This window comes from Podarcis melisellensis, assembly GCF_964234715.1.
Source record: "Podarcis melisellensis genome assembly, chromosome: 14".
NCBI classification, from domain to species: domain Eukaryota; kingdom Metazoa; phylum Chordata; class Lepidosauria; order Squamata; family Lacertidae; genus Podarcis; species Podarcis melisellensis.
This window is the reverse complement of record NC_138546.1, coordinates 51485791-51512510: the sequence shown is the minus strand read 5'-3', so window position 1 is coordinate 51512510 and position 26720 is coordinate 51485791. Positions and strand designations below refer to the sequence as shown.

The following is a 26720-nucleotide window of genomic DNA, read 5'->3' as shown; positions in this document are numbered from 1 at the left end:
AGTGAGAGAATGAGCAGTCTAGTAAGGTTTGCTTGGCCCATCTTTTCTAATGGGATCATAGCAAAGCATTCTTCTGTAAATATGGTAGATGGATGAATATATACCGTATTTTTCGCTCTATAAGATACACCCGACCATAAGACGCACCTAGTTTTTAGAAGATGAAAACATGAAAAAAAAATATTCTGAATCAAATGTTGTTGAAGGGGCTTTGCGTGGCTATTCCTGAAGCCAGAACAGCAAGAGGGATTGCTGCGCAGCAATCCCTCTTGCTGTTCTGGCTTCTGGGATAGCTGCACAGCCTGCATTCGCTCCATAAGACGCACACACATTTCCCCTTACTTTTTAGGAGGGAAAAAGTGCGTCTTATAGAATGAAAAATATGGTAATTTTAAAAGGTTTGGCAGAAAAATTGACAGACGCAAGTAAAATAAGCAGAGGTTTGCAGGGAGAAATATATGTATTTTAGTGCTTGATACCCACTTGGTATATACAACGGTTCATGTGGGAGTAATTTAGCCTCCTGACTCTCAGAAATTGTTCTGGTATGATTTGTCACCGAAACAGTTATGATTGATTCCTTCTTACTGCAAATATCCAGCTATTATTTGCTTGTTTCCTCCACCCCTTTATGTACTGTTGATAAAAGATACACTCTGATAACTTACGGAAATGTTTTTCACTCTTTTATATACTAGAGTGTATTGCAATGATGATGTGTTGTTTTATTATTTCCCCTGTTGTTTGACCCACATGACCTTAAGGTACCTGCTGTGCAATGCATGCCACTTGATCGTGGATGGAGGACTGAACCTGGCATATGTAACAGAGACTTGGCTGGATGAAGCAGATAGTTTCTCTTACGCACAGCAACCCAGGTCATATAGGTGGGGAGAGGGTGCAGTGATTTTTAGGAAGTCATTAGCTTTCACCAGGCATCCTATTGGGAAGACCCAGTTTTCTTTTTCTTTTTTCAAATAATTTTTATTAAAAGGCCAATCAAATCACATTAATTCCAAATCACATTAGTTCCAAATTATACAGCCAGATTTTTAAAATTTTATTGGGGGTACCCATAATTTTATTGGGGGTACCCTTCATGGATCACTGCCTTGCCATGGCGAAGGGGCTTGAAGAACTCAGAGAAGCTATGAACTATGCCGAGCAGGGCACCCAAGATGAACAGGTCATAGTGGAGAGTTTTGACCAAACGTGATCCACCTGGAGGAGGAACCGGCAAGCCACTCCAGTATCCCTGCCAAGAAAACTCCATGGACAAAGACAACAGGCATATAAAAGATATGACGCTGGATGATGAGCCCCTCAGGTCGGAAGGCGTCCAACATGCTACTGGGGAAGAGCGGAGGGCAAGTACAAGTAGATCCAGAGCTGTTGAAGCGGCTGGGCCAAAGCCGAAAGGACGCTCAGTTGCGGATATGCCTGGAAGCGAAAGGAAAGTCCAATGCTGTAAAGAAAAATATTGCATAGGAACCTGGAATGTAAGAACCATGAACCTGGGTAAGTTGGAGGTGGTCAAAAATGAGATGGCAAGAATAAATATTGACATCCTGGGCATCAGTGAACTAAAATGGACGGGAATGGGTGAATTCAGTTCGGATGACCATCATATCTACTACTGTGGGCAAGAAACCCGTAAAAGAAATGGAGTGGCCCTCATAGTCAACAAAAGAGTGGCGAAAGCTGTACTGGGATGCAATCTCAAAAATGATAGAATGATCTCGATACGAATCCAAGGCAGACCTTTTAACATCACAGTAATCCAAGTTTATGCACCAACTACTTGTGCTGAAGAAACTGAAATTGACCAATTCTATGAAGACTTACAAGACCTTATAGAAGTGACACCAAAGAAGGATGTTCTTCTCATTATAGGGGATTGGAATGCTAAAGTAGGGAGTCAAGAGATAAAAGGAACAACTGGCAAGTTTGGCCTTGGAGATCAAAACGAAGCAGGGCAAAGGCTAATAGAGTTCTGTCAAGAGAACAAGCTGGTCATCACAAACACACTTTTCCAACAACACAAGAGACGACTCTACACATGGACATCACCAGATGGGCAGCATTGAAATCAGATTGATTATATTCTCTGCAGCCAAAGATGGAGAAGCTCTATACAGTCAGCAAAAACAAGACCTGGAGCTGACTGTGGCTCAGATCATCAGCTTCTTATAGCAAAATTCAAGCTTAAACTGAAGAAAGTAGGAAAAACCACTGGGCCGGTAAGATACAATCTAAGTCAAATCCCTTATGAATACACAGTGGAAGTGAGGAACAGGTTTAAGGATTTAGATTTGGTGGACAAAATGCCTGAAGAACTATGGATGGAGGCTCGTAACATTATACAGGAGGCAGCAACGAAAACCATCCCAATGAAAAGGAAATGCAAGAAAGCCAAGTGGCTGTCCAATGAGGCCTTACAAATAGCGGGGGAGAGAAGGCAAGCAAAATGCGAGGGAGATGGTGAAAGATACAGGAAATTGAATGCAGATTTCCAAAGAATAGCAAGGAGAGACAAGAAGACCTTCTTAAACGAGCAGTGAAAGAAATAGAGGAAAGCAATAGAATGGGAAGAACCAGAGATCTGTTCAAGAAAATTGGAGATATGAAAGGAACATTTCGTACAAAGATTTCCATAATAAAGGACAAAAGTGGAAAGGACCTAACAGAAGCAGAAGACATCAAGAAGAGGTGGCAAGAATACACAGAGGAATTATACCAGAAAGAAATGGATGTCTCGTATACCCCAGGTAGTGTGGTTGCTGACCTTGAGCCAGACATCCTGGAAAGTGAAGTCAAATGGGCCTTAGAAAGCACTGCAAATAACAAGGCCAGTGGAAGTGATGGTATTCCAGCTGAACTATTTAAAATTTTAAAAGATGATGCTGTTAAGGTGCTACACTCAATATGCCAGCAAGTTTGGAAAACTCAGCAGTGGCCAGAAGATTGGAGAAGATCAGTCTACATCCCAATCCCAAAGAAGGGCAGTGCCAAAGAATGCTCCAACTACCGCACAATTGCACTCATTTCACACGCTAGCAAGGTTATGCTTAAAGTTCTACAAGGAAGGCTCAAGCAGTATGTGGACCGAGAACTCCCAGAAGTGCAAGCTGGATTTAGAAGAGGCAGAGGAACCAGAGACCAAATTGCAAACATGCGCTGGATTATGGAGAAAGCTAGAGAGTTCCAGAAAGACATCTACTTCTGCTTCATTGACTATGCAAAAGCCTTTGACTGTGTTGACCACGGCAAACTATGGCAAGTTCTTAAAGAAATGGGAGTGCCAGATCACCTCATCTGTCTCCTGAGAAATCTCTATGTGGGACAAGAAGCTACAGTTAGAACTGGATATGGAACAACTGATTGGTTCAAAATTGGGAAAGGAGTACGACAAGGCTGTATTTTGTCTCCCTGCTTATTTAACTTATATGCAGAATTCATCATGCGAAAGGCTGGGCTGGATGAATCCCTAGCCGGAATTAAGATTGCCGGAAGAAATATCAACAACCTCAGATATGCAGATGACACAACCTTGATGGCAGAAAGTGAGGAGGAATTAAAGAACCTTTTAATGAGGGTGAAAGAGGAGAGCGCAAAATATGGTCTGAAGCTCAACATCAAAAAAACGAAGATCATGGCCACTGGTCCCATCACCTCCTGGCAAATAGAAGGGGAAGAAATGGAGGCAGTAAGAGATTTTACTTTCTTGGGCTCAATGATCACTGCAGATGGTGACAGCAGCCACGAAATTAAAAGACGCCTGCTTCTTGGGAGAAGGGCAATGACAGGCCTAGACAGCATCTTGAGAAGTAGAGACATCACCTTGCCAACAAAGGTTCGTATAGTTAAAGCTATGGTTTTCCCAGTAGTGATGTATGGAAGTGAGAGCTGGACCATAAAGAAGGCTGATCGCCGAATAATTGATGCTTTTGAATTATGGTGCTGGAGGAGACTCTTGAGAGTCCCATGGACTGCAAGAAGATCAAACCTCTCCATACTGAAGGAAATCAACCCTGAGTGCTCACTGGAAGGACAGATTGTGAAGCTGAGGCTCCAGTACTTTGGCCACCTCATGAGAAGAGAAGACTCCCTGGAGAAGACCCTGATGTTGGGAAAGATGGAGGGCACAAGGAGAAGGGGACGGCAGAGGACGAGATGGCTGGATAGTGTTTTCGAGGTTACCAGCATGAGTTTGACCAAACTGCGGGAGGCAGTGGAGGACAGAGGTGCCTGGCGTTCTCTGGTTCATGGGGTCACGAAGAGTCGGACACGACTAAACGACTAAACAACAACAACAACATACTTCGAGCTCCGAAAGGGATCCAAACATCACTCTTCTTGCTGCTTTAATTACACAGTTCTGTCCAGTTCTGTCCAGATAGTCTCTTTGTTATTTTCCTCATCTTCTTCTTGTTATCATATATTCCTTTCTTTGTGATCTCTGATAATCTTCACAAGCGGGTTGAAAACAAACATATCCTGTGTGGATTTTACACTCTCCAAGAGCCATATCACATAAAGGACAGACGCCATTTCCACACCTCCACAAAGAACATTCCCACAGTCTGTCCGTTGATTTTCACAGGCCTGCGAAACTGTATCTCAGGGGGCCCTGCCAGGTCAAATCCACATTCTGATAACCATACATTCACATTCCGATGACCATGGTCCTCCTCCCCCTCGTCCTCCTGTGAGCAGGATTCCTTCCTTCCTTCCTTCCTTGTTAAGCAGGCCTGTCTTAACAAATCTCCATTTGAAACTGCGTTTCAAAGGCAGTCCTTATTTCCACACCGTTCTTAATCTCCTGCTTGTGATTAGTAATTTGCAATGATTCTTTCTCTCTGGGAGGGAGGATTATTGGGTACTCACATAAGACAAAAAAAGAAAAGTTTTTCCTCCCCCCCTTTCTGTTTCGCTCCGACATACCAATCTTTTAATGATGAGTCTTCACTTGATTTATTGTCCAGCCCGTCGCTCCACTCACAGAGATCCTATTAATCAGCAGTCTTTACTCCCGATCTTCACTTGAAGTATATGCATTTGCTTCTGTTTCCAATTATATATTTCGAGCTGATGCAACCAGTGTGCGATCAGAGACAGCATCCGGGAAAGCCAGAACCACCCGAGGGCTTCGTGCCTAGTGCCCTCACCCCATTCTTTCGAATCTGGGGGTGAATTATGGGCACAGCAGGCAAGGCAGTCCCCCCCCCCATTCCCTTGGGAGGGGCAAGGGAGGCTGCATACTCCCATAACAGCCTCTTAATTACCTCGTGTGGGTCGGAGAGATGTTATTGTCGGCCATCTTCCAATGCGCCCCCTGGTGACCCAGTTTTCTGAGTGCATGTTCTGGAAGTTGGGCAATAGGGGCAGTACTGGATTTCTTTGGGTGTACCGACCTCCCTGCTGAACCCATGGATTCCCTGCCCAAGCTGCTTAAGGTCGTGGCAGATATTCTCCTGGAAACACCTAGTTTGGTTGTCCTAGAGGATTTTAACATCCATGCTGACACAACCTTACAAGGGGCCGCTCAGGACTTCATGGAAAGCAAGGCCTCCATGGGGCTGTCCCTGAATAAGTTTGGCCCAACTCATAGCCACAGACATGCCTTAGACCTGGTGTTCACCTCTACGGATGTGGGTGATCTGACACTAAGTAAAAGTGAAACAAAATAAGTGTCTTGGTTGGATCACTTCCTGTTGCAACTGGACTTCTCTGCGACCCTTCCCCTCTGCAGGGAGGTGGGACCGATTTGGATGGTCCACCCCCGCCACTTAATGGATCCAAATGCTTTCCAGAGAGTGGTAGGGGATGCTTTATCCCATGTTGATGTCTTTTCAGCTGATTCCCTGGTGGTCTGCTGGAATGCAGAGTTAACCAGGGCTATCTACTGTCTGGCTCCAAAGTGCCCTCTCCGATTACATGGAGCCCAGACAGCCCCGCAGTTTTCTCCAGGGCTGAGGGCAATGAAACAATCACTGAGACAGCTAGAGCGCCGGTGGTGGAAAACTCATTCTGAATCGCACTGGACACAGCTTAGAACTCAACATCAAGACTACCAAGTGTTGATAGTGATGGCAAAGAGGACCTTCTTCACCACCTTTATTGTATCTGCAGAAAACAGCAACAGAAGACTCTTTCAGGTGGTTTGCAATTTAATGGAACCACCTTCACCATCGGGGCCTGGTAAGGACTCCAAGATCTCTTGCAATGATTTTGCAAAGTTTTTTGCAGATAAAGTCACTCAGATTCAGAAAGAGGTAGACTCCACCATGGGCGCAGGACCAGGGCAGGAGAGTGCTAGAGTTCTGTCTAGACGAGTTGCGTGGGATCAATTCCAATCTGTTACCTCCGAGGATGTGAACAGGCTGCTTGGATGAGTGAAACCAACCACCTGTCTCCTTGATCCTCCCCCATCCTGGCTCATAAAAGCGAGCAGGGAAGGTCTGAGTGATGGACTGCGGGGTGGTGAATGCTTCCCTCTGTGAGGGAGCCTTCCCAGGCCCACTGAAAGAGGCAGTCATTAAAAAAAAAAATCTTTGGACCCAGCCAATATGGCCAAATATCACCCAGTCTCAAATCTTCCATTCTTGGGCAAGGTGATTGAGTGGGTGATTGCTGAACAACTCCAGGTCTAGAGGATGCGGACCATTTGCATCCCTTCCAATCGAGATCATCATGGGACTGAAACTGCCTTGGTCACACTGGTCAATGATCTCAGGCGGGCTAGAGACAAGGGTGAAAGCTGTTTCCTAGTTCTGCTGGATCTCTCAGCAGCCTTTGATACCATCAACCATAACATCCTTCTGGACCGTCTAGAGCATGGGTCAGCAAACTTTTTCAGCAGGGGGGTGGTCCACTATCCCTCAGACCTTGTGGGGGGCCAGACTATATTTTGAAAAAAAATAATGAACGAATTCCTATGCCCCACAAATAACCCAGAGATGCATTTTAAATAACAGCACACATTCTACTCATGTAAAAAACATGCTGATTCCCGGACCGTCAGTGGGCAGGATTTAGAAGGCGATCGGGCCAGATCTGGCCCCCGGGCCTTAGTTTGTCTACCCATGGTCTAGAGCGGCTGGGAGCTGGGGACACTGTTATACAGTGGTTCCGCTCCTTCCTCCTGGGTCGTGTCCAGAAATTGGGGGGGGGGTGAGTGTTCAGACCCCTGGGCTCTCACTTGTGGGGTGCCTCAGGGTTCTGTCCTCTCCCCCATGCTTTTCAACATCTACATACAGCCGCTGGGAGAGATCATCAGGGGGTTTGGGCTGGGTGTTCATCAGTATGCAGATGATACCCAGCTCTACCTCTCTTTTAAATCAGAACCAGTGAAGGTGGTGAAGGTCCTGTGTGTCTGGAGACGGTTGGAGGATGGATGGCAGCTAACAGATTGAGGTTGAATCTTGACAAGACAGAAGTCCTGTTCTTGGGGGACAGGGTCCTTAGAGTCCCTGTGGCTTTGCCTGTGCCAACCCCAAGGTGGATGCTTTTAAAAACCGATCACACATGGTTCACTTTAAAGCAGAGGGTCTGGCTGTCAGGCCTCTTGGTGCAGTCAATCAATCTTTCCCCCTCCCATGACTGCCCTTCCACCCAGCTGCTGCCAGGCACTTTGCATACACCAGAAAGGTGTTTTCACAAGTTGCAACCAGCTGATGAGAGACCCTGAGAGGCCACATCTGCATTTCAGATGCAAAGCAGATAAAATAAAATCAAAGCCAGGGCATCACACAGGGCTGCAGGAGATGGATACAGAGAACCCAGGCTTCTGTTTTCAGCCCTACTTTCACTAAGTAAGATGCAAAATACAAGCATGTGGATACATGTATTTGTGTGTACAAATTGTATGCAATTTAAATGGGCTTTGTATCTAATTTAAATCAGTAGGCAATGGGTCAGTATGTATTTATCTCACAACATTTATAGACCACTTGAGTGTAAAAGAAAATGGACTTAACGACTGAGTGCATTTGAAACTATGGAACAAAGCCAGGCTGGTCGATCCCAATCTATCCCTCTTCTGACCTCCTAACATCAAGTTTTTAGTTTAAATGAAACATGACTTACCTAAGTAATTGTTGCTCTTGGACATTTCTGTAATGTTGATTTTTGTGGCCCCCTCTGGGATTTCTACTATCTTGTGGTAGCCAAGGTTGGTCAGGGTGTGCTTGAAGACCCCTGAGACCACTTGACAAGCTGTGTTGTCCCCTCCGCATATCCCACATTTGTCGACCACTTTGTCTGAGCCCAGATAGTCATCACAGCCAATGCTCTGTCAAGAAGAGACAAAAAGTGTAGATCAGTTACAAGGATAACTGAAAAGCTTCTATGAAATTCCTTGGCAATGCAGGAATCACAACTAAATAATCTCTGAAAGATGGCCAATCAACCTCTGATTAAAAATCTACAAGGAAGTTGAGGCCAGCATCTTCCTAGCATAGCCAGCATCTATGCAGGCCGTGGGGTCCCAGGCACCCACACATTTTCAGTGAAAGACACCCCTGATATTCTATTTGGCCATGCATGCATGGCGCACAGCATGTGCACATTACATTGGCATGGCCATATGATGTGTCCTCAGTATGCCCTGGGCACCCACTGTTGCTGGGGCAAGGTGCCCCTGAATGCAAGAGAAGAATCTGTGGTTTATCAACCACCACCACAACCTGGGCCCCAAAAGCTGGGGACAAAACAAGGCTGCAAACCCCACATATACTAAGGACCCTCTTGCTTCAAGGATCTTCAGTGGAGACTGTGTTTCACCGGCTTTCAGGGATGTAGCACATTGATATACCCTTTATGCAACCCAATGGAATTATGATTGGAGGAAATGGCTCAACTAATTTACAAACTGATTTGACCCAAGCCATGAGTTGCTCACCCATTTTAACTCAGCATAATTTACCAGAGTTGCCATCATATTCTTTAACAGTAGCTTCTGAATTCTACTATCATTTTGGGGGTGGGGGAGAATCAGGCATGCTCTGCCAGACATTGGCATACAGAGAACTTCTGTATTCTGTTGGATTACCAGGAGTCTCCCCCTTCCAATAGCAGGAAGCAGATATTTATAACATTGATGAGTTATGGCATATTGGACCAGACACCAGTAACTGGTCCAAAACTTAATATTACTGGTCTTGGGCCAAACTAATTTTAGGGGTGAAGAAAAAAGCAATTTTTCTGGCAGGTTATTTTCCCCCCAGTTTCTGTTTGTTTTAAAGGCAGCTGCTCAGTGGTGATCATAGCTTTGGAATGTTTAGCAAGGATGGAGAAAATTTTCAGTCTTGCAGCTCAACAGAAAAGGTGAGTTATTAATGGGAGAAGGAGCAATGCTGGCAACCTGTTTTGTTCCATCCTTCATCAGGATAAATTGTGACCAGATGATTAGAAGAAGAAAGAAGAAAAACAAAACAACAGGAAGAGGTAAAGAACGCAAGCTGAGACAATATAAGGAGGACATCACTTTCCATAGAGTGCTGGGAAAGGTTCAAATAACATCCTAAGACATGGGGTGGTATTCAATTAAGTTTTGCTCAGAGTAGACCTATTGAAATTAATGGCTCCCACTTAGTCATGCTCATTAATTTCAAGGGATCTTGAATGCCATCCATTCCCTCGCAGGTTGGGCCTACAACTTGCATAGCTCAAAGTGGTGCCTGTTGGAGCTATGGGTGAGGGGTGCCATTTTCAATGCTTCCCTGTGTACAAAAGTTTCAGGCAAAGAGTGGGACATCAATGAGAAAATATCTAAGTAAGCCTTTTCTGTTTGGATAGAGTTTTTTCTTTATCTTAATATTTTTTTTAGCCCCACAACCTCCCCATTTGCAATCTAAAATGGTACAATCCATTACTACGGAATGGTAAGATAAAATATGAGGAGTGCTGCAGGTTCAGGCCAAAAGCCTATCTATTTATCTGCTCTCATGGTGGCTAAATCCCCCTGAGAAGCCCAAAAGCAGGTCTTCCCCCACCTCCAACCCCAAAGGCAGGACAGAGCCCTTGTGATTGTTGTTGTTTAGTCGTGTCCGACTCTTCGTGACCCCCTGGACCAGAGCACGCCAGGCACTCCTGCCTTCCACTGCCTCCCGCAGTTTGGTCAAACTCATTCTGGTAGCTTCGAGAACACCGTCCAACTATCTCGTCCTCTGTCTTCCCCTTCTCCTTGTGCCCTCAATCTTTCCCAACATCAGGGTCTTTTCCAGGGAGTCTTCTCTTCTCATGAGGTGGCCAAAGTATTGGAGCCTCAGCTTCACAATCTGTCCTTTCAGTGAGCACTCAGGGCTCATTTCCTGAAGAATGGATATGTTTGATCTTCTTGCAGTCCATGGGACTCTCAAGAGTCTCCTCCAGCACCATAATTCAAAAGCATCAATTCCCTTGTGGTCAGCAGCCACTAGCCTGATCCTCCATGAATTTTTCCAGTGGTCTTTTAAAGCCATCCAGTTTGGTGGCCTTCATTGACTCCCACAGGAGCAAGTTCCGTGGTTTAACTATGAACTGCATGAAAAAACACTTCATCTGTCCTGAATCTTCCAACATTCAGCTTCATTGGATATTTCTAAATTCTAGTATTATGAGAAAACTTTTCTTGATCCCCTTTCTCAAATCCATGCATAATTTTTATACATGTCTATTTGATTCCCCCATGAGCCTCTTCTCTAAACGAAAACATCCCTAATGTAGAGAAGTTGCTCCAGAGGACTTCCGGGTCGGCGCCATCGCCGAATGGCGGGCTCCCTCCGAGCTCCGGAGGGAGCCTGCTCGGCAGGGGCTGGGTCCTACCGCACCGGCGATGCGGGGACCCTTAAAAACCACGGCCACGGAGGCCGTGGACATGGAGACTCGGCTGGCACCGTCAGCGCCCTCTCGATTCGTGAAGGAGCCTTTTTAAAGGCTACGGATCGGGTGCCGGGGAGGAGCGTGGTGCTTTGAGTCCTCTGCTATCCCTGCCGAGCGCAGCCGCATGCCATCCGGCGGAGAGCGCTGACTTCTTCTATTGAAAATTTGGACCCAAAAGAAGAACCCGTGAGTAATTGGAATATGGACTAAAAAGAGGGATAAATTTTTAGAATTTGGAGCGAACGGGGGAGGTGGAAAAAAGGAAGTCAGCCCCCCCCCAAATTGTAGAAGAGCCAAAACAAAGGACTGGATAACTAAGATCGAGAGGAACCTTATCTTGCCGAACTAGCAACTTCGCGAGGGAAATTTATAAGATTGAGCTGGAGGAGAAAAGTGGAATTCGTATTAAAAAGCAACCCCCCCGAATCCCTGGTGCGATTCGTGAAAATGCCTGGAGAAGAATAACGGAGGTTTTGACAGCTGTCAAAGAGCTGTCAAAACGGAAGAATGAAATTGAGACTTTGTTATGAGGACTTTGCCGGTTACATTTGTTATAAATTGGAGATAAATTGTTTCAAATAAGGATTTATAAGTTATTTGGACTGGCGGATGTGATCTGGAAGGGAACTTTGTTATTGTAATCCACCTAGAGGAGCTGAGGGACATTGCATGTGTTTTCGACGGGAAACTTGAACAGTTGGATAGAACTTTTAATCTCCTGGGAAACTGCAGAAATGGAACATTATTTTGTCTACAGAGGCCTACACTTTACTGGAAACAATGGATTAATCTGTTGAAAAATGAAAGGAACACGATGTAATGTTTTGCTCCTGAATAACAAGCCTCTGTAGAGACACTAGAAGCCTTTGGAAAAAGAACATTTCTGTGAGGGAACAGGGAAGTAAAAAGGAGGAGAGTGATTGACAAGAACAAGGAAACAACAAGAACTGGACAGAACTGGAGTGGGAACATTTGGGATATCCAGATTTGACAAGCTTATGGATATAAAATTGGAGTTTATACTCCTGGATATAAAAATCTGGATAGAAGAAATGGGCCCCCTTTGATAGACTCCTTCTATGATTGGACATCTGTAATTTAAAAAAAAAAGACCGGTAAAGAACCAGAGGGATGTGGGTTTAGTGAAATGTGGGTTCATCAGGAAGACATTAGAAGTGGAGGGATAGGAGGAACGCAACAGGGAAAGAGGGGAGGGAAATTTGGAATCCAAAGGTTGTAAAATTATTGTTTGTTTTTATTCTATTTTCATCTGTACTATATTTGAAAGGGGGGAACTCGTGGAAGGGAATAGGTCGACCTTAGGGGATGGAAATTTGGATAAATTGAGTTATTGATGATGAGTGTATTTTGGGAATAAGAATTTGTTGAATATTATTGCTTTTTTGGAAGATTTGGAACACAAGAGGGGGTGGGGAGGGGAAGTCCTGGATATTGGAAAAAGTTTATGAATTGGATTTTATTTGTTTTAATTTGGAAAACCTTAATAAAAATTATTTTTTTTTAAAAAAGAGAAGTTGCTCCAGCTCCTTCCTGTCCCATTTGAGGTGAGGCCACCAGAAATGTGCACAGTATTCCAAGTGCAGTTGCACCATTGATTTGTACCTTGGTACTCAAACGGCTTAGCACCCAAACAAATCGGCTCCCAAATGCCACAAACATGGAAGTAAGTGTTCAAGTCTGCGAACGTTTTTCAGAAGCCGAACGTCCAACATGGCTTCTGCAGCTTCCAATTGAAGGAAGCTCCTGCAGCCAATCAAAAGCTGCACCTTGGTTTTTGAATGGTTTGGGGAGTCGAATAGACTCCCAGAACAGATTAAGTTTGAGAACCAAGGTACCACTGTAATGGCATTATGATATTGACAGTTTTATTATCAGTCCTTCTAATAATGATCCCTAGCACCATCATCAAAGGTGTAAGAAGGCACTGTTTCCATTCGGCCCATACTCCTTGCACACAGCACCTTTTCCAATTCACTGCAGTCCATCTCCCCCCAAAAACACAGGATTCGTCTTACTGTCCATGTGGAGAAATTATGTAACACAAGTTACACATTAGTTATGTAATTGTGTTATTCTACCCTATTCATTTCTTTTTTTAAAAAAAATGCTTTTATTAAATCTATTAAATTTTTTATTGGTTATTCATACACATATTCCAATACTGTTTTCACATATACTGTATATATAAACCAGACAATATCAATATTTCTTCACAAGTGACTTCACAGCACCTCATTGCAGCTTCTTCTATCTTCTTTCTCTTTTCAACTATGTTGTTTGTCTTTATTACATTTCTATTACATAATATAACTTATCAGCAGGAGTCTGTATGCTTTTGATAATGTTTTCTTTTTGTTTTGTAATAATTCTTTTTCTAGTTTTGATATCTCTTTCTCAAATCCGATTTTCTTATCTATTTTAAACACATCATTTAATTGGTGGTATTGTAACCTGTCCATACAATAATGTCTAATTTCTTCATATTTTTAAAATTTGAGTTGCTTAGGCTCTTCCTTTAGAATTTCTTTGTACATTGTCCAGTTTTATTTCCATATTCTTTCCCTTTACTGAGAAAGCCTCCATAGGTGAGAGCCACCAAGGTTTATTTGGTTCAAACAAGTTTTTATATGTATCCCACGCTGTATATAGAGATTTTTGAATTATATGGTTTAAAAACTCCCTGTGTACTTTCACTTTATCATAACCTAAGTATGCGTGTCATCCATATCTGTTGTCCCATCCTTCTATATCCAGTATACCTGTATTTTTCAGAGCCATCCATTATTTTAGCCAACACAAACATGAGGCCTCATAATAAAGCTTTAGATCTGGCAAGGCGAAACCCCCTCTTTCCTTTATATCTGTTAGTAATTTATATTTAATTCAGGGTTTCTCACCTTGCCAGATAAATTTGGATAACTCCTTCTGCCAATTCTTGAAACATCTGATCCCCCCTATGATTTGGATCATCTGAAATAGGAACAACATTTTGGGCAGCACATTCATTTTAATAGTTGAGATTCTCCCCCATAGGGACAGATTTAACCTATTCCAAATTTCCATATCTTTCTTAATTTCTTTCCATATCTTATTGTAATTATCATTGAATAGATTGATATTTTTTGTTGTTATCCAAACTCCCAGATATTTAATTTTTTTCATTATCATCAGACCAGATGGAATTTAAGTTTTTCTTGGTCACCCATATTTTTTACCATCAACTTCATTTTGTTTTTATTCAATTTGAATCCTGATACCTGATCAAATTCATGCATTCTTTCCAAAGTTTTTGAGAAACGGACTTCCGGGTTAGCGCGATCTGGAAATGGCGGATTCCCTCCGAGCTGCGGAGGGAACCGGCTTCACGGAGGACGGGTCTTGCCGCGCCGGCGACGCGGGGACCCTTAAAAACCGCAGGCGCTGAAGCCTGCGGACGGGAAGACTCGGTGGGCGCCTTAAGCACCCCCCCGACCCTTGAAAAAGGGTACGGAGGGTAGTGTGGCGCTGAGAGTCGATCGACACCTCGGTGAAGCGAAGCCGTGAGCCACGACCGGAGAGCGCTGACTTTCTCCCTGAAAATCTGGACTGAAAGAACTAACCCGTGAGTAAACGGAATTTGGATTTAAAAAATTTTTTTCCTTGAATTTGAGACGACCGGAGGGTGTGCTAAAAGGGAGTCCGCACCCCCCCGATTACAGACAATTCTAAAGCAAAGAACTTAAAAACTAAGGCGGGAAAGATTAGTTATACACCTAAAAGAAACTTCTTTCACGATTTAATAAAAGAAGAAGTGCTGTGCTGGAGAGTGAGGAGAAAATTCCTTGTGAAATCATCCCCCCCCGACCAGGGAAAGTTCCGTGCTTGAGTCTGGTGAGGAAGAACAAGCTCTCAAAAGAGCTGTTAAATGGACAGATCGCAAATTGGCAAACTAATATCTCTCTGAATTAAAGGTTAAATTGAAACAAAGTGGTTGGAGACTCGATAGAAAGAAACAAAAAAAGGCTTGGACTGTTGGAAAGTTTACAAAGTAACCAGAATCCCTCTAGGGGGACTCTAAAGCTACTACAATGGCTGCAGAAGAAATGGCTGCAGAAGAAAGACTGCAGGCAGAGATAAACAGGATGTTTTATCTTGTGGGAATACTGCAAGAGCAGAGTTTGAATATGAGCAAACAATTAATGACCTTGGATCCAGGAACAAGCAACTCTGCTGAATGCACGAAGGATGTGACAGGAAAGGAATCTGCAACCAAAATAGAAATGACATCTCAAGAATTCGAGGAAAGAGAGCAAGGAGATGAGAAAGATCAATCGGAAAACATCAACAAGAAGCCTACAATGACGGAACGAAAGGCAAAAGATTCTTGGATTATTTGGATTACAACACTGCAAAAGATGCTGAGGAGGAAGGAGGGGGCCCCTATAGCATCTGGAATACAGGAACTTCAAGGACACAAGAAACATGATTGGGGCCTCCCTGCTGACTATGAAAGACTGGTGGACTTTTGGCAGCATCTGTTTTTAAGTATCCATGTGGGAAGAAAAACCGGAGTGATGGAGGATGGGTTGTTCCGAGATTTGATGACTGACACAAGAGATTTCCAACAAAATCGACGGAGAGGAACTGAAAGTGACTTAAAAGCTTCAGACGTGAGGAATCCGGGCTAAAAAACAAAACAAAAAAAACCATGGTTGACTTTTGTTTGAAAAGGGACTAGAACCTGGGGAGGGGGAGGGGGGCAGAAGGGTAAGAACGATGATAAATTTTGGGTTGTGTGAAAAGGGTTTATTTTTAAAAATGGGGAATCGGTGGAAGGGAAATTAAGCCGACCTTAGGAAAGAATCTAAATGTTTATAAGAGTTGGGGATGAGAGAAATGGGGTCAACTTTGAAGAGAAACCATTAAAAATATTATTATGGGTTAAGAAGGAGAAACAAAAATTTGCTGAATGAATTAGGGAAATAGGGATGTATGAAGAGGGGGAGGGGGGGAGTCCGGGATACAAGGTTAAAGAAAACAAGGTTTTGAGAGGATATATGTTTTTGTTTTTGTTGTATTTTTTGTGTTTTTTGTGTGTTTGTCTTAAAAAAATTGTAAAACCCAATAAAAATTATATTAAAAATAAAAAACAAAGTTTTTGAGAAACTTTCCTTTGTATATAATTTTTATTAGTTTTCAACATATCATTTTCAACAATAATTGAACTTATTTTAACATCTTATACAATTTTTTGACTTCCATCAATCTCATCTATTATCAGTTTGGAGTTTTGTTCTATTTTACAGTGGTACCTCGGGTTAAGAACTTAATTCGTTCTAGAGGTCTGTTCTTAACCTGAAACTGTTCTTAACCTGAAGCACCACTTTAGCTAATGGAGCCTCCTGCTGCCACCGCGCCGCAAGAGCCCAATTTCTAATCTTAGCCTGAAGCCAAGTTCTTAACCTGAAGCACTATTTCTGGGTTAGCAGGGTGTGTAACCTGAAGCGTATGTAACCTGAAGCGTATGTAACCCGAGGTACCACTGTATTCCCCATTTCATCTAGTTTTTTGTCCAGAGCTTTAATGTTATCGCTTAGGTCTCTTACATTCCTTACATTACATCTTTATGCACCCCCTCGCCCAGCTTGTCCGGAGTTTTGGGCTGGGTTGCCATCAGTATGCCGATGACACCCAACTCTATCTGTTGATGGACGGCCATCCTGATTCGGCCCCAGATACACTGACCAGATGTCTGGAAGCTGTGGCTGGATGGTTATGTGGGAGCCGGTTGAAGTTAAATCCTTCGAAGACAGAGGTCCTCTGGCTGGGACGGAGCGATATGGGATTGAGGGGGCAACTCCCATCTCTTGCGGGGGTGCAATTGGTGCCAGCATCGTCCGTTAAGAGTTTGGGTGTAATCTTCGATACCTCCCTCTCTATGGAGGCACAGATTACAGCTATAACAAAGGCGGCATTTTTTCATCTCCGCCAAGCTAAGCAGTTGGCTCCTTATCTCTCTCGTCCTGACCTAGCCACTGTGATCCACGCGACGGTCACCTCCAGACTGGATTATTGTAACTCGCTCTACGTGGGGCTGCCCTTGAGACTGACCCAGAAACTCCAGCGGGTGCAGAATGCCACGGCGAGACTCCTTATGGGATCTTCGCTGCGAGATCACATTCATCCGGTACTATACCAGCTGCACTGGCTTCTGGTGGAGTACAGGATCAGGTTTAAGGTGCTGGTTTTAACCTTTAAAGCCCTATACGGCCTAGGACCCTCGTACCTACGGAACCGCCTCTCCTGGTATGCCCCACAGAGAATTTTATGGTCTGCAAATAAAAACATCCTAAAGATCCCAGGCCACAGAGAAGTTAGGCTGGCCTCAACTAGAGCCAGGACTTTCTCGGCCGTGGCTCCAATCTGGTGGAACGCTCTGTCACAAGAGACTAGGGCCCTGTGGGACTTGACATCTTTCCGCAGGGCCTGCAAGACAGAGCTGCTCCACCAGGCCTTTGGTCAGGGCGCAGCCTGACCCCCTCCTCTGGCAATCTGCACAGAATTTTGCTTGATGGTTGCCATTAATTTGATCTTAATTTAATTTTAATTAATTTTATAATGAATGTTTTTAGAATGTTGGATTATTTTGATTGTTGTTAGCCGCCCTGACCCCAGCTTCGGCTGGGGAGGGCAGGATATAAATAAAATTTATTATTATTATTATTATTATTATTATTATTATTATTATTATTATTATTAAGATCAGCTCCTTTATGTCAGCATTAGGGTCTACCTCTACTATTGATAGATTTTAATTTGTGTTCCAGAGGCAGACGTCAATCCTATCATGGCTTGTATTTTTTTTAAAAAAAAATTGTAGTCATTTTGGATTCCTTATATATCTGGGCCACGTATATTCAAGCTTTCCAATAACTTCTTTTTATGTCTTCCTCTTGCATTTATTCTGTTTTCTAAAATTTTACTTCAATTGGTTATTCCCTGCGGGTAATTGATTTTTTAATTTTTCATATTAATTTTTAATTTCCTCTCTCAATTCAATTAATATACTTTTCTTATTTTCCCCAACTCTCTAATTCATTCTCTATCCTCTTCTTATTTTATTTTACTTTTTCCCTAATTTCTTTGCTTCAATTATTACCCCTTATACCAAATTTTTGATTTGCAAACCTCAATTATATACAATTTATTACCCACAGTTATCTCTATCACAAATTATTATTGCTTGTCTATACACACAGTCAATTCATTAAGGATTTATCAATATATAATAGAAGAGTTCTTTAAAAATAAGGGTAGCAGAGAAAGAACTAATTGTGTGCAGTTTCACTTATCTCCCTGAGATGGCTTTTGGTGTGGTTGTTCCCTTTTCTCGGTAGTCTCAGTCTTCACCTGTTCAGTTCCAACTCAGCTCTCTTTGGTTCCTCTTTCATCCACTTCCGCTATTAATATCAATAAAGAAGCTGACTCATGCCCTGTAGATCTCCATTTTGTCTGTCCTTTCCATCCTCTTCTCCTTCTCTTTTCTGTTCCCAAGCTGTCCCCTTACCCCGCTCTCCGTCCCGATGCTGTCCCACGTCATCCCTCATCTCACTCTCCATCCATTTGCCGTCCCACGTTGGCCCTCCTCCGCTGCTGGGGGTCCCACCAACAAACCCGCCCCAAGCGGCAAAGTCAGCCACCCATCTTCTCCTCTCCTTGGTCCCCTTGTCCGCTCCAATCCGGCCCCTTCTTTTTGCTGGGTGAACGCTCCTCGCCCCCTTCTTTTCTTGCCCAGCTGCTGTCTCTGACAAGGGTCGGGCTGCACATAAGTCTGTTCTCCCTCTCAAAAATGCTTTTAGGCTAGCCAAATTTTATACTTTTTTTAATATGTAATAAATTTTCGCTTTTGAGTTTCTCTTTCACAAAGTTCTTTCCCACAGTTATTAAAACTGTGCTGAGGTGGACCTCCTTTTCTCCTTCACTCACGCTTTAATTTTTAGTTCCAAATTATTGCTTTTCATTTCACGTACCTCCGTTATGCATAACTTGTTCTTTGTTGTTGAAAAGCAGTAGTTGTAGTTTTAATTCCAATTTATGGAGAAGTTTAGCACTGATTTGCTTGAGTCTCGAGGTGTCTCACAGCCAGAAATGCCCTGTTCTGAGCGCTGAGGTTCTCCCTTCCTCCATCACTTTTAATTAGTGCTGGAGTGATCGGGAAGCCCCTTTCCTGCACCGCTTGGTACTTCTGGGGCTTGAGATCCCCTCGCAAGGCTTTTCAGGGGTCAACGTTGCCTTCGTTTCACCCCTAATTCTCATTTCTGTCATCAGGTACGCCTCAGTGTCTCAGAGAGCGGACCTGTGACCCGACACTCGATTCTGGATACAGGGCGAAGATGTGAACATTTCCATTTTCTTTTTGATTTTGTAATACTTTGTTTAAATCATTAAAACAGCAAAATCATAGATTCTAACAAACAAGCCACAATAAAGTAAATAAAGACAGCTGTTTAGAAATACTAATAGGATTACAACAAATTGAAGTGGCCTAAGGCTGAGCATCATCATGAAACTTGTTATTCCAATGCAGTGAAAGAATGTACATTTTTCCTTCAACTTCTTAGGTTGATTAATGTGTCCTCTGTTATATTAACTTAATTAACATTTCTGTTTTTATCAGAATTCTCTGATGCCTCTAATCTTCATTAAGCTATCCACTGTTGCCCTAAAGTCAAACTGTTGGAAGGTTACACCGCCTGCCGTGGCCTTAGAGACTGATAAGGGAGAGACATGTACTGTTGCAGCTGGGGCAGAGGAAGGCATCCCCTTGTCCTGCTGCAGATGCACCAAGGCATTTCTTCTCTCTGCGCTCGTCCCAGCAGCCATTCCTCCTCTGGTGACTGCTATGAATGCACAACCTGTCTCCAGGCATTAGAATCATCTGCAAGGGATTCCCACATGGCAGGGTTGATGATGTCAGCCTCCATGTCACATTTGCAGACATCTTTGTGGTGCAGAGTTGGTCTGCAAGCAGGCCTGGTGCCCGAAGCCTTTTCCCTGTTGAGCACATCCTTGGGGATCCTGCCATCTTCCATTCTGTGGATATGACCAAGCCAGAGTAGATGTTGCTGAGACAAGAGTGCATGCTGGGAATATGTGCTTGGGAGAACACAAATTTGTCTGACACTCTGTCCTGCCATTGATGCCCAAATCTTCCTAATGCAGCGAATGTGGAAGGCACTGAGGCATCACACCCGGCGCTTGTAAGTTGCCACAACTCACTTCCATCAAGCAGCATGCTCAATACACAAGACTGGTAGACCTTCATCTTGGTATTGGACATTAGCATCACATTCTCCCATATCCTTTTGGAAAGCATCATTTACATATTGCATAACTTTGCACTTTGCAATTTGCATAACTCACATATTATCTTAGGTGAGTTAAGACCACAAGGTAGCTTCTTAGAGAAGGCCACTGAGGCACTGGAAAGTGGATGCTAAACCTTCTGTTTGAAAATTTTCAGCCTCCCATTTTCAGTTCACCTCTAGCATCAAACATTGCATCAAAATCACAGCCATGTGAAGTGAGAAGCTGAGAAGTGAAAGGGAAAGTGAGTAAGCAAGCTAGAAACTGCAACCAGATCAAACTGATGTTAAACACACACACACACACACACACGAGGAGTAAGACTCTGAGCTCGGTACTTTGGAGGGGGGGGGGTTGTCCTACATGAATTATGTTTTGAGGACTGTTCTTTTTCCAAGCCACATAAACAGGATACACTGTTCTGCGTGGGGCTACCTTTGAAGATGACTCGGAAACTACAGACAACTAATCCAGAATGCTAGACTGGTGACTGGGTGTGGTTGCCAGGACCATATAACACTAGTCCTGAAGGCTTTTCATTGGCTCCCAGGATGTTTCTGAACACAATTCAAAGTGTTGATGCTGACCTTTAAAGCCCTAAAGGGATTCAGACCTGAAGGAGCGTCTCCGCCCCCATTGTTCAGCCCGGACACTGAGGTCCAGTGCCGAGGGCCTTCTGGCGGCTCCCTCACTTCGAGAAGTGAGGTTACAGGGAATCAGGCAGAGAACCTTCTCGGTAGTGGCACCTGCCCTGTGGAACGCCCTCCCATCAGATGTCAAGGAAATAAACAACTATCTGACTTTTAGAGGACACCAGAAGGCAGCAAGTAGCTCTGTATACAGAAGTTTTTAAACATTTATTATTATTACTGCTTTAGTTTAGAAAAGAAGCATGGTACAAGAGGACAAGATAGAGGCATAAAAAGATAAGTGAAGTGTGAAGAAAGTTGCTTGAGATTTCTCTCTCCCCTATGATACTTGAATCCCTCTAGGATCATCAAGAAAAAACTGATTAGTAATGAGTGCAGACCAAAGAAAGTGCTCTGTCCTGCTTCTTGATTCACTACAGAAATCTGGTTGTCCAATGTGAGAGCAGGATGCTGGACTAGAGGGGTCACTGGCCGGATCCAGCAGGGGCTTCTGATTTTCTTATTCTTAGGAGTGCACCAAGGTTTGCAGAAGTAATGGATGGGATTGATGAGCTGCTGCCCACTAAATCTGGGTCAGCTTTTTAGTCACTTAAAGAAGCTCTGATCAGTCATTGAAACTCTGCATCTCTAAATTTAATTCTTATGTTCTGCGTAGTCTGGACTTCACAGAATACTAAATCAGAGCCCCATGAACATCTGTCCTCCTAAAATATATTTTGTAACAATATGATTTACACTAAAGATTTAACTCTACTCTTTAAAAAAAGCCATGCTACATGCCAAACATCTTTCAGATTCACAAATATATCCAGCAACACATTTCCAAAACCTTTATAAGTTGCAGATTCCTGCTACAGAAACTGTTCAAGACTTACGCCCAATTGTGTGCCAAATTTAATTTCGATGAAAACCCTGGAGAAAAACAAGGGGCAATCTGGATGAAACATTCAGTGGTGGACTTCACAGGGATTTAAGGCAGTGTACACAATGGGAAGGGCTACTTGCCAGCCATTCACAGAGATGAAGTGCTGATTCTCCAAATGGAAAACAGATGTTAACATTTCATTGCTAAGTGAATGTATTTAAATAGGTGCAGCAACAGCCGTGTACATAATGGAAAGTGACAATCATTTGTTTTCGCTGATCTAGTGGCACCAATCGTGAATGATAACAAGAATTATGCGTTGATGATGGACTCCAATTCTGAAGCATTAGGACTGACATGGTGGCAGCTGGTGATTAGCTGAAAAAAATGATCCAACAGCAGCTCACCCAGAGTGGTACATGCTAGGGATGAAAGAACGGAAAAGCAAAGAGCCAGTCTAGTGTTGTGGCTACACAGCCAAGCTTAGCCTGTGGAGAGCTGGATTCAGGTCTTAGCCACAGAGCTCAGTGGGTGAACTTGAGTTCAGGGATGGGGGGGGGGGAATAATAAGGTCCACTTTACACAGCTGACCAAACCAAAGCTCACCTCAGATGGCTTATGTATGAGGATGCAAACCCCAGTCATAGAAAGCGGCCTTATACCAAGTCAGACACTTTTGGTCCACCTACCTCAATATTTTCTGGATGGGTTTATGCAGGGGTGTCAAACTCAAATTCATTGGGGACCGCATCAGCAGTTTAAAGGTAAAGGTAAAGGTACCCCTGCCCGTACGGGCCAGTCTTGACAGACTCTGGGGTTGTGCGCCCATCTCACTTAAGAGGCCAGGGGCCAGCGCTGTCCGGAGACACTTTCGGGTCACGTGGCCAGCGTGACATCGCTGCTCTGGCGAGCCAGAGCCGCACACGGAAACGCCGTTTACCTTCCCGCTGGTAAGCGGTCCCTATTTATCTACTTGCACCCGGAGGTGCTTTCGAACTGCTAGGTTGGCAGGCGCTGGGACCGAGCAGCGGGAGCGCACCCCGCAGCAGGGATTCGAACCGCCGACCTTTCGATCAGCAAGTCCTAGGCGCTGAGGCTTTAACCCACAGCGCCACCTGCGTCCCATATCAGCAGTTTGGTCACCCTCAAAGGGCCGGTTGTATCTATAGGACTCAATATGCGCTCAATATAAAAACAAGTGGTTTCCTGAATGCATGTAAAGTGGAGGTTTCCTGTATGTGCTGAAGAGGCAGCTTTCTTGTGTCAAAAAAAAAAAAAGAAGCGAGAATAAAAGGTGAAGGCTGACAGCCGCCGGCTACATGGGCCACATGACGAGGTCTGGCATTCCGGATTCGGCCCGCGGACCTTGTGTTTGACACCCATGGGTTTATGGGTTCTCTCCTAACCTTCGCTGGGGGTGTCTAGGGATTACATCTGGAACCTTCCCCTGCTGTGTACCTGGGTCTTTCCCATGAGTGTCTGCTTTGCATTTAGATTTTTTTTTTTAATGTATTGGCTGGTTTGTGTGTGTACTTAATTTATTTTTATAGTACCTTGAGATGATTGTGCAGAAGGTCATTAATAAATTGATGATGCTGATGATGTGATAACAATGGCACTCCTCTGCACCAAGAATAACCAACATGACGCCCTCCAGATGTGGTCGGCTCCAGTTTCCATCAACGTCACCCCACATGCACAATGGTCAGGGATGACAGGAGATTTAGCCAAGCAACACCCGGAGGGCACTACATAGGTTGTCTCTGCTCTGAGCACACCATCATATAATCCCAAGACTAATATTGATTTGGAGTCTACACTTCAAGCCAAATCCAAAGCAGGATAGTTCTCTCATTCAAGTATAATCCACAGTGCAAATTCTTCACCCAATTATTTCTGATCTGCTGCACCAGATTTCATTTTACCAGAATTCTGGGCATCATGCCAGTGTATCAGCTTTGATTAATCTACTGTTAGCAAAACAGATAGGATTTGTGTCAACATTTCAATTGGTGGCACTTTGGAAGTTTAATTCAGCATTTCCCTTTCCGGACCTTCTCACAGCATCCCATCCACAATCCCATCATCCACCTCGCTCTCTCTCTTTCCAATTTTGCTACCAAAAACGTTTTTCTTCATCTCATACTAGCCCTTTCCAGACATACTGAAAGCACACAGAACATACAGAATCTATGACCCGACAGTTGCTGTTGGAGGCCATCTGCCCCAGCCAGCAAGGCCAATTATCTGAGATGATGGGAATTGTAGTCCAATGACTTCCAGAGAGCCATAGGTTCCCCACCTCTGATGCAAAATCAACATGTGAAGGAAGGGAACAGGATTGTGTCCGCTGCTTCTGCCCCCAGCCCCACACCTGCACAAGGGAGAAACCAGGTAATGGTGGTGAATGGGAAGACTGTGATGGAGTGACTCTCCTATGAAGAAAAGTTGCAGCATCTGAATACCCTCCAACTTGTTGAGGGCTAAAACTGGGATGTGCGTCTTCCTGGCCATGCCTCCGTGTGAGTCTCACGACCTGCATGAGAGCACTGAGCCCAAATATGTGTGTTTTGGGGCTCCGTGATCTCATGCAAGATTCTGATCTCACGCACCCAAGAATGGGATGTCCTGGTTTCATTGGGGGCAGTTGAGGAGTATGCGTTTGGGCCCTTTTAGTTCAGAGAAAGGGTAAGAGGTGACATGACAAAAGTGTATAAAATATACACTTTACAAGGAGAAACTGGGTAGAGAAAAGTTTTTCTCCTCTCTCATAACACCAGGACCCATTGTTTTTGTAATCATTGAATCACAGAATTGTAGAGCTAGAAGGGACCGAAAGGATTGTCTAGTCCAACCTCCTGTAATGTGGAATGTAGAAAAATGTGTGAATCCGAATCATCCTTAAACTTTGCTTTGGGGTCAAGCTGGTTTGCCACCTGGTTGCACATGGCCTACAGGCTCTGCGGTGGTGGCTCATCAAAGGCTTCAGGAACCTCCCAGTTTTCTGCTTGCGAAAACAAAGCTCCCTTAGGCTTAGAAACGGTTTCCTGACCAATTCCCCACACCATCTCCACCATTATCTTTGAAAAACAGGAAGTAAAGAAAACATTTCACATCTCTGTGCTATTTCTAAACACACCAAGTAGTGAGCCGCAGAAGGACAGTCGGATGGATTCCTCCCACCCCCTAAAGTAATACCGTTTCCAATCAGATATCTTGGGGAAAAGAATCTGTGTTTCATCTCTTAGAATGTTTTCCATTTGTCTCCATGGATGTACCAACAATGGATTTTCTCATCATCACCATTTTTATCCCCTCCGTGTCAGCTTTATGAGGTGAAAGCAGTTTAGAGCAGGTAGTAAACTTGATTAAAATTGGCTAAAGCTATAAGGGCAGCTTTACGTCTCCAAAAGTGAAGGTATCTGGAGTCCCTTCATTCTGCACCCATGCTGGAAACCATAAACCCTTTAAACCAAAACAAATGTGCACATGCGGCAATTTCCTTCAGGTTCACCTTCTTAGTGATTTTCTAAGGCAAACAAACGCACGCGCACACACCCCTTTTCAATGCCAAAACCTGCTTCATGCGGATTTTAAAAGAAAAGAAACATTTACAGTGATGGTGGGAACTTGATTTCATTAAAACTTAAGAGGTTCAGCACTTAAAATTATACCAGAAACTTACAGGGAAGAAATAAAGTATGACTGTGAAGAAAGGTTTGATAAGTTGAGTATGTTTAAATGGGAGAAGCAATGATTAAAAGAAAACATGACACCAAACATGTCAAAGAGAACAACAGCTACCAGACTTTTAGAAGACTTTTAGAAGGCAGCCCTGTTTATGGAAGCTTTTAATGTTTAATGTATCACAATATTTTAATATTCTTTTGGAAGCCGCCCAGAGTGGCTGGGGAAACCCAGCCAGATTGGCGGGGTATAAATAAATTATTATTATTATTATTATTATTATTATTATTATTATTATTATTATTATTATTATTTTAAATATTTGAAGAGTTGTCACATAATGATCGGACATAGATGATGGGACAAATTTGTTTCCTATTTTCCAGAGGGTAGGACCCAAACCAATGGGGTTAAAAGAATGACAAGAAAGAGGATTTAGACTAGGAAGTCTTCCCAATGGAAGGAGCTGTTTGAAAATGGGACAGAGTGTTTTGGAACTCCTTTGCTAGAGGTTTTTAAGTGCAGCCTGGATGGTTGCCTCTAAGTTCTTCTGTGTCAGCAGGGATTTAGACCAGATGACCTTTCAGGTACCTTACAATTCCATGATTCTATGATCACAGTTCAGTGGTGGAGCCTGCGCCTTGTTTGCAGAAGTCCCTTGGTTCAATCCTGCACATCATAGGCTAAAACAGCCTTCTAAAAGAAACCCTGGTTCTACAGCTATCTTTGGCTCTAGCCAGCACGGCAAATGGTCAAAGATGGGAGGGGCTGCAGCCAAACAGCATCTGGGGATATGAAGCTGGGAAAGGCTGAGTTTAAAAGACCAACCAGCAGATTCAAACACAGAACTTCATGGTTGGGACCTAACATTGTAAGATAACTGCAGATTATGTGTATTTTGACCTCAGAGCTCTCTTCAAATAAAGAAGGTGAAAGCCTTGTTACAACGTTGGTTTGCACTATAAACCCATTCGGTTTTCTGAATTGTGGGGATGGAACATGGCAATCCTAGAATGTACACACCTCCTTAATGTCTTAAAAAAGCAAATCCAGCAAATCTAGTCCAACCTGCTGCAATGCAGAAAGAGCAGCTAAAGAATCCCTGACAGATGGCCATCCAACCTCTGTTTGGAAACCTCCAGTAAAGGAAAGTCCACCACGTTCTGAAGCAGTCCAACAGCTCTTATCATCAGTTCTTCTAACTGTTGAGCCAGAATCTCCTTTCTTGTCATTTGAATCTGTTAGTTTGGATCCTGCCCTTGAGCAGCAAAAGACAAGCTTGCTCTATC

The 26720-nt window shown here is 43.6% G+C and overlaps 1 protein-coding gene and 1 long non-coding RNA gene across 5 annotated transcripts in view; one reads left to right on the top strand and one right to left on the bottom strand.

The window, feature by feature from the left end:
- LOC309356399 overlaps positions 1-26720 on the top strand; it is a 522017-nt gene that overhangs the window by 151461 nt on the left and 343836 nt on the right. The gene's annotated exons all lie outside the window — the stretch shown is intronic.
- Positions 1-26720, bottom strand: part of THSD4 (thrombospondin type 1 domain containing 4) — a 385092-nt gene that overhangs the window by 61671 nt on the left and 296701 nt on the right. For all 4 annotated transcript variants that reach the window (XR_014162703.1, XM_081887620.1, XM_081887619.1 and 1 more), the window contains one exon: positions 8089-8293. Coding sequence is in view for 3 of the 4 variants with exons in the window: in XM_081887620.1 (XP_081743746.1) it covers positions 8089-8293 (205 nt within the window). In the remaining variant the exon portion in view is untranslated. The remainder of the gene's footprint in view (positions 1-8088; positions 8294-26720) is intronic.